Source organism: Hesperophylax consimilis, chromosome 12, assembly GCF_061612785.1.
Source record: "Hesperophylax consimilis isolate HC1 chromosome 12, BYU_Hcon_1.0, whole genome shotgun sequence".
NCBI lineage: Eukaryota > Metazoa > Arthropoda > Insecta > Trichoptera > Limnephilidae > Hesperophylax > Hesperophylax consimilis.
In genome coordinates this window covers 35846037-35853594 of record NC_142847.1, presented here as the reverse complement: position 1 = coordinate 35853594, position 7558 = coordinate 35846037, and the positions used below count along the sequence as shown (strand labels likewise).

At 38.2% G+C, this 7558-nt stretch overlaps 1 protein-coding gene across 2 annotated transcripts; it reads right to left on the bottom strand.

Annotated features, from left to right (window-relative positions):
* Positions 1 to 2520: 2520 nt before the first annotated feature.
* On the bottom strand, positions 2521 to 4851 carry LOC149419558 (uncharacterized). Of its 2 annotated transcripts, none has more exons than XM_089637887.1 (2): positions 3679 to 4851; positions 2521 to 3036 (listed from the first exon to the last, which is right to left on the bottom strand). In XM_089637887.1, the coding sequence occupies exons 1-2, from the start codon at positions 4845 to 4847 to the stop codon at positions 2763 to 2765; spliced, it is 1443 nt and encodes a 480-aa protein (XP_089494013.1). In that variant the 5' UTR covers positions 4848 to 4851; the 3' UTR covers positions 2521 to 2762. The 2 variants fall into 2 exon arrangements, with proteins under 2 accessions (XP_089494013.1, XP_089494014.1); XM_089637888.1 differs by having other exon boundaries at positions 2523 to 3036; positions 4013 to 4851.
* Positions 4852 to 7558: the final 2707 nt, after the last annotated feature.

Below are 7558 nucleotides of genomic sequence, written 5' to 3'. Positions count from 1 at the left end.
AATGGACTGAAATTTTGGATTTGTAGTTAATATAATTGTCTGAAGCGAAATCAATATCATAATCTTCTTAAAAAAGCATTTCTTGAAAAATCACTATTTAAAGGGCACGATTTCACGACTTGGGTTCGAACTTATAAAGTCGTTTTCTCAGGTTTTATGGCGCCGAATGGACTGAAATTTTGGATTCATATTAAAATACATGGTTTGATGCGAAATTATAACTCAATTCTCCTTAATTTAGCAATTCTCGAAAAATCATAATTCTTACATCCACAAATGCTAAACTTGTTTCGACCCTTCAAAATCGTTTGCTCAGGTTCTATGGTGCCGAATGAACTGATATTTTACCTTCTTACTTAAAATGATGGTCTGAAGCGAATTCAATATCAAAATCTGCTAAAAGAAGCATTTCTGGAAATATTATTTTTCTTACGGGCACAATTTGAAGACTTGGGTTCGAACTTATAAAGTCGGTTTCTCAAGTTCTATGGTGCCGAATGGACTAAAATTTAAGATTCGTACTTAAAATTATTATCTGAAGCGAAATAAATATCAAAATCTGCTTAAAGAAGCATTTCTGGAAAAATCCCTATTTTACGGGCACGATTTCACGACTTGGGTTCGAACTTATGAAGTCGTTTTCTCAGGTTTTATGGCGCCGAATGGACTGAAATTTTGGATTCATATTATAATACATGGTTTGATGCGAAATTAAAGCTCAATTCTTCTTAATTTAGCAATTCTCAAAAAATCATAACTTAACAGTTACTAACAAACTTTTTTCAACCCTTCAAAATCGTTGTCTCAGGTTCTATGGCGCCGAATGAACTGATATTATGCATTCGTACTAAAAATGATGGTCTGAAGCGAAATCAATATCAAAATCTGCTAAAAGAAGCATTTCTGGAAAAATCATATTTCTTACAGGCACGATTTGAATACTGTTGAGAATAGTTTGGGGCTTGATGGAGTCTTCAAAATAACAGACGCATAGTTTTGGTTGCACAAAACTGCATTTGTACTTTATTTAATGTTACGAGTTTAAATTTATTCCCGACCCGGGCAAAACACTTTTACAGGTGGTCAGTTGACCATAATTCCTGCCTGTTACTATTTTTTGGAGAGAAGAAGTGAAAAAATCCACGCTGCGAGGCTTTTTATAACCTAATCAAAATAACACACATTGACAATCTAATTATCCAAACAAATACTGTCATAGAAGCCAATGGTAATTAAAACACCTGTTTTAACAATAGGCCCTAGCTTTACTACTGACCGCTAGGTGCTAGGCAGTGCCCTGTAAAATAAAATGGTTGTGCACTTAGCTAATAACTTGTACATTTTAAACATATTGCCACCGCCGGGATGAGAAAAAAAAAAACTGGTGGGTTTTTTTCGATATCAATACAAAAAACTTTCAACAAATATTAAAATAGTTCATTATAACTAAACTACCTAAACCTAGAGGGATGGGGAATATAATTTAAAACAATCAAAAATATAATAACCCTCATACAAATACATAATCCATAAAATTAATCACATTATTCCATAAAATTAATAAACCCATAACCTGATAAATCATAAAATTGATAAAAATTCATAAAATTAATAACATTTACACATATAGATCACTTAATTAACTAATATTCTAGCTCCTGTATAGAGCAGTTCAAAAACTGAAGTCTGTTTTTTTATATGAGTTCATACTTGACTCTTTTCTTTTTATAGAACACAAAACACTGTAATCACTGCACTGTGTAGACCGTTCACTCTGCATTCGATCCAGTGGTGACCATCCTGTCAAGGGTGGTACATGTTAACTCAGGGGGTTGAGTCTCATATTAAGGGTGCCCTGTCCTGGTAGGCAGCGAATACCCCTGGTCCTGGTTGACTGGAAGCCCCAGTGGCTTCTGGATATAGGTTGGTCAACCACAGCGATGCTCTATGGTCAGTAGTCCTGTGTGGTAGCATCGGTTCAGCCTTGGTTACATTAGGCTGTGACCTTGGGAAGGTCTGTAGTTTGCCGGGTCTGGAGATGCAGATCCTGGTTTGATTCTATTGGCATCAAACATATTTTTGTGATAGGTCGCACAAAAATGCCTTGGGACGTCTTGAGGGTAACCACCCTCACTACGCCATCAGGTCCTGGATGAGTTGCTGTTATGCGCGCCATTCTCCATAATGCAGGAGGCAGATTGTCCTCTTTCAAGATGACCAGATCGTCCTTTTTTATAACTTCTTGGCTGCTGGCCTGCCATTTGGTCCGTTTTTGTAGTTCAGCAAGGTTATCTCGTTTCCATCTACACCAGAAAGTTTGAATTAAGGCATTTAATTTTTGATATTGGCTTAGTCTGTTCTCTGGTAGCTCGCGGACGTCTAATTCAGGGATGATAGAAGCCTCAGTGCCCATAAGGAAGTGGTTGGGGGTGAGGGGGAGTAGGTCGTTGACGTCATCAGACAAGGAAGTTAAAGGACGGGAGTTCAAACAAGCCTATATCTGACAAAGTAAGGTATATAATAATTCAAACTGTAATGGATTATTTTTGGTAATTCTATATAAATGAAACTTGGTAGATTTAACTGCAGCTTCCCACAACCCGCCGTGATTTGGCGCCCTAGGAGGAATGAAGTTCCAAACTATACCTTTATCTGCTAAAAACCTATGAATTTTGTCATTGTTCAGCTTTAGACTGGCATACAACTCTTGAAGCTTGTTGGAAGCTCCTCTGAAGCTAGTTGAATTGTCAGAAAATATTTTTTCAGGTTGACCCCGCCGGGCGATAAATCTCTTTAAGCAATTTAAAAAAAGTATCGCTTGACAAATCCGTTACAAGTTCTAAATGAACAGCTTTAGTAGAAAAACAAACAAATATGCAAAGATACGATTTGATAAGTGGAGACTTCCTCAGCGCTCCACTCTTCATGTCAATAGGTCCAGCATAATCAAGCCCCGTCACCGCAAATGGTCGACTGGGAGTGATTCTTTCAACAGGTAAGTTTCCCATAATCTGCTGGCAAACTCGAGGTTGGTATCTAAAACATATAATACAGTTATGTAAGACTCGTTTAACAGTATTTTTTCCTAGTATGGGCCAGTATTTCAAGCGTATTTCTGCTAACAGCGCTTGTGGCCCGGCATGTAAATGCACATAATGATAATGTCTTATGATTAATTCGGTTAATTTGTGTGTAGGCGATAATATTACAGGTTGCCTTTGTTGATGTGATAAGTACGTAGCTAGTTTTAGTCTACCATTTGCACAAATTAAACCATCTAATAAACAAGGATTGAGGGCTTTCAATCTACTATTTTTGTTTACCACCCTGTGATTTTTCAAGTCCTTTAATTCTCTTTTAAAGGAATGTTCTTGAGATGATTTCAGCAGACATTTTTAAGCTGCTTCTAGTTCGGTGACCGTTATATTGCCTCCGATTTTATCTTTAGGATTCCGACAATTATTTATAAATCTCAACGCCAAAGCGGTAATTCTCTTCAATTTGGTTAGCGATGAAAATTTTTCGAAAATCTCCCATTCCTGAACATTAGCTGCCAGTAATACATTTTTACTCTTAATCTCAGGGGGATTCAAACAGGACACCTTGGATAGTGGCCAAGCGCTGATCTCTTCTGTCAACCAGCTTGGTCCCTTCCACCAAATTGAAGCGTTGACTAACCTTTCAGCTGTGGTACCTCTGGACAGTATATCCGCTGCATTTTCGGCCGATGATACGTGTCGCCACTGGTTTGGATCGCTGATATCCTGTATTTCCGCTACCCGGTTAGCCACAAAAGTGTTCCACCGAGCTGGTTGACCCTTCAACCAGCATAATGCTATAGTTGGATCGCACCAGTAATGAGTGGCCGATTCCTCTATACTTAGCTCCAACTTGATATTTCTAATCAGTTTGGCTAGTAGCACAGCACTGCATAGTTCCAACTTGGGTAGTGAAATACATTTCAGTGGTGCTACTCTAGACTTAGAAGTAAGTAGATGTGCATGTCGCTTACCCTCTTGATCAGTTGAGACGACGTAAGCGCAGGCTCCATATGCTTTTTCCGAAGCGTCGCAGAAACCGTGTAATTGTATATTCCTTGGCGCTCCGTGGTTAATTCCCCTCGGGATTTTCAATACATTTAGTTGTGATAGTTCACCTAGATAGGCCCTCCAGGGTAGTAAAATTTCATCAGGTAGTGTGTCGTCCCATGCTGCTTTTGATTGCCATAATTTCTGCATAATTAATTTGGCCACCACTATTATGGGGCCTAGGAGACCCAATGGGTCAAAAGTTGAAGCTATGCACGACAATATCTGACGCTTACTATCCGTCTTACTTGACGGTCTTTTAATTTCATATGATAAACAATCTGATTCATTATCCCAGATCAAACCTAGGATCTTTTCAATTTTGGAATTGTTAGTGATCATTTGTTCACCATTGCTTTTCCCAGCAATTTCACCCTGGCCCGACCCAGATGACAATTCCGAAATATTCGATCTCCACTTCCGCAGGGTCATTCCGGCGGACAGTAAAATATCATGTACCTGTTGCTTCAACCTGACGCATGCGTCCAAGTCGTCCTCTCCGGTCAACAGATCGTCCATGTAGAAATCGTTTTCTATGACCTGGCTTGCTACGGGAAATTTAATGCGATTGTCCATACCGATTTGCCGTAGACATCTAGTTGCCAGGAAAGAGGAAGGTCCCAAACCGTAGGTGATTGTCTTCAATTTATAATGCCTGAGTTCCTCTTCTGGAGAGTCGCGCCATAAAATCTTCTGCAGACTGCGATCCTCTGGGCGTACGTTGATTTGACGGTACATTTTTTCTATGTCCGCCGTCATGACGTATCTATGTTTCCTAAAACGTAAAAGATGAGTGTATAAATCTTTTTGAATAACAGCTCCTACCATTAATGCATCATTCGGGGAAATACCGGTCGACGTTTTAGCCGATCCGTCAAATACTACCCGCACTTTAGTAGTGCTGCTCGCTTCCTTTATTGCCGCATGATGCGGCAAAAAATAGGAATGGTCCTTTGTTTTCTCACATAGCTCCATGTGATTTAATTGCTCATATTCTTTCATAAATTGAGCATACTGAGATTTCAGTTCAGGATTCATTAAAAATTTTCTTTCCAAACCTTTGAATCTTTTTTCCGCTGTGCCTAATGAGTCACCAAGTTGGTTGACACACGGCCGGCGCGGCAAACTCACTACGTATCTACCATCGCTTTCTCGGGCGTGCATGGCTACAAAGTCGGCTTCACAAGCCTTCTCCTCGTGGTTATAAAAACTTGGAGGCATCACCTCTTCCATTTTCCAAAATTTTTCAACTTGATTTGACAATGTATTTATTGATAAACTACAGATTTCTGGTACTGGCCTTTTTTTATGGTGAGCGTTGATTGGGCCCGAGATGATCCATCCTAATTCTGTCCTTTGGAGCGTAGGTCCGGTATCCAATCTTAGCCGATCATTCTTCAAGATCTCCCAAAAACTCTCAGCGCCCAACAGTATATCAATTGGTGCTGCTATGTTGAAGTTTGGATCCGCCAATTCCAATCCCGGCGGAAGCTTGAAATCCTTCCTGGCCACCGTTGCTTGCGGTAAATTTGTAGTTATTTCCTGCAATATTAGACATGTGATATCTTGTTTATAATTTGTTTTTAAAGATTTCATTTTAATTGCAACACGTTTCTTTATATGGGTCACGTTGTTATGTATACCCGACACGGGTTTGTTTATGCTTTCACACTTCAAATTCAATTTTATTGCGAACTTTTCGCACATAAAATTTGATTGGGCTCCTGAATCAATTAATACCCTTGCTTTATGCATTTCATTATTGCGATCCAACACTCCTATGATTGCTGTCGACAATAACACAGTTTTTTCCGCCTTCACCAAGGTGGAGTGGTTGGACACTGAAACTCGTTCAGTTTCCATATGGTCGCCGCCTCCAGGGCGAGCTTCACCATTTTTATCGGAATCATTACTCGGGTGATTCCCTTTATGCAATAAGGTGTTGTGGCTATCGCTACCACATAGCTTGCATTGCATATTAATTTTACAATATGAGGCCGTATGCCCTAACCTCAAACATTTGAAGCAGGCCCTACACCTCTTTATCATTTGGCTTCTCTCTCCTGAAGTTAACTTTAAAAACTTTTTACAATAATAAATTTTATGTCCTTTATCGTGACAATATATACAATTATTGTGGGCGGCTGCTAAGAAAACTGATTCCTTTCTAGGAATGTTATTGTTGCCGCCATTTATTTTCGGGTAGGTAACATTTTTTTTCGATTCTGTATGTAACATTAATTCTAAAACTTGCGCCCTTGACGTTAGACATTTGAGAAATTCTCCTAACGTTGGTAATTCTTCTTCTAATGTTGTTTGTTCCCAATGCTTTCGCGATATTGCGTCTAATTTATTAGAAACTATATAAATAATTAATGCATCCCATTGATCGATTTTTAAGCCTAAATTTTGCAGAGCCTTTAGGTTCACATTAGTCTCATCAATTAAATAGCGCATGGCTACCGGATCCTCTTGTTTCATTTCTTTAAGTTGAAACAAAGCTTGTATATGCTTATGAACGGTAGTTCGTAAATTTGCAAATCTTTGTTGCAACAATTCCCAGGCTGACACGTAATTTAAATCTGATACTTCGAAATTGGCGATCACTTTCGCTGCATTCCCCTTTAAGCAGGATTGCAGATAATAGAATTTTTGCACATTATTTAACGTTTGATTATTATGCACCAGTGTCTTGAATGTCTCTAAGAAGTTTATCCATGTTTTTTGATCACCATTGAATTCCCTTAATTGGAGGTTAGGAAGTTTTATTGCTACCTTGTTTTGCTCAACGGATTGTAACATTTCTTTTGCTTTCGCTAAAATCGAATAATATTGATTCTCAAAACTTTCCCTTTGGGAATTATTCTCGATGTCGTCAGCATCTGGTAGAGATTCTATTTGATCTTGAATTAATTCAAACTGGTTTAATACGTTTTCAATTTTTTCGTACCTAATTTCGATCTAATTTAACGATAAACTATTTATTGAATCCCCGAACCTCGTGAGTTTTCCTTTTAAAACCCCTCGTTTGGCGATTAGCGATTTCATATTATCCATCTTAATTGCGTAAAAACCAAAAAAAGATCTTCCCTAAAAAATATTTTCTGCGCAATCGTATTAAAACACAAATAATGAAATAACCAAATCCAGCCGTACCTTGACAAATTCTTACAAATAATATATTTGAGCTACCTAACCTTAAAAAAACACCAACAATAATAATACACAATGACTTGCATCTATGCTGTGGGTAACTGTTTTTTTCCTTTTCAAATTATTATATTAGCAAAATACACAGTAAAACATAGCTTGTTTGAACTTGGAAATGATTAAAAAGATAGGAAGGCACAAATGTACTCATCTGAATTTCTTCTGGAATTGGCATCAATTTTTTCCATCAAAAGCCTTTTGTTTGGTGCTGGTTCATTTTTCCGATAAATCCTCTGATTATATCCATCCGCTCGTTAGGA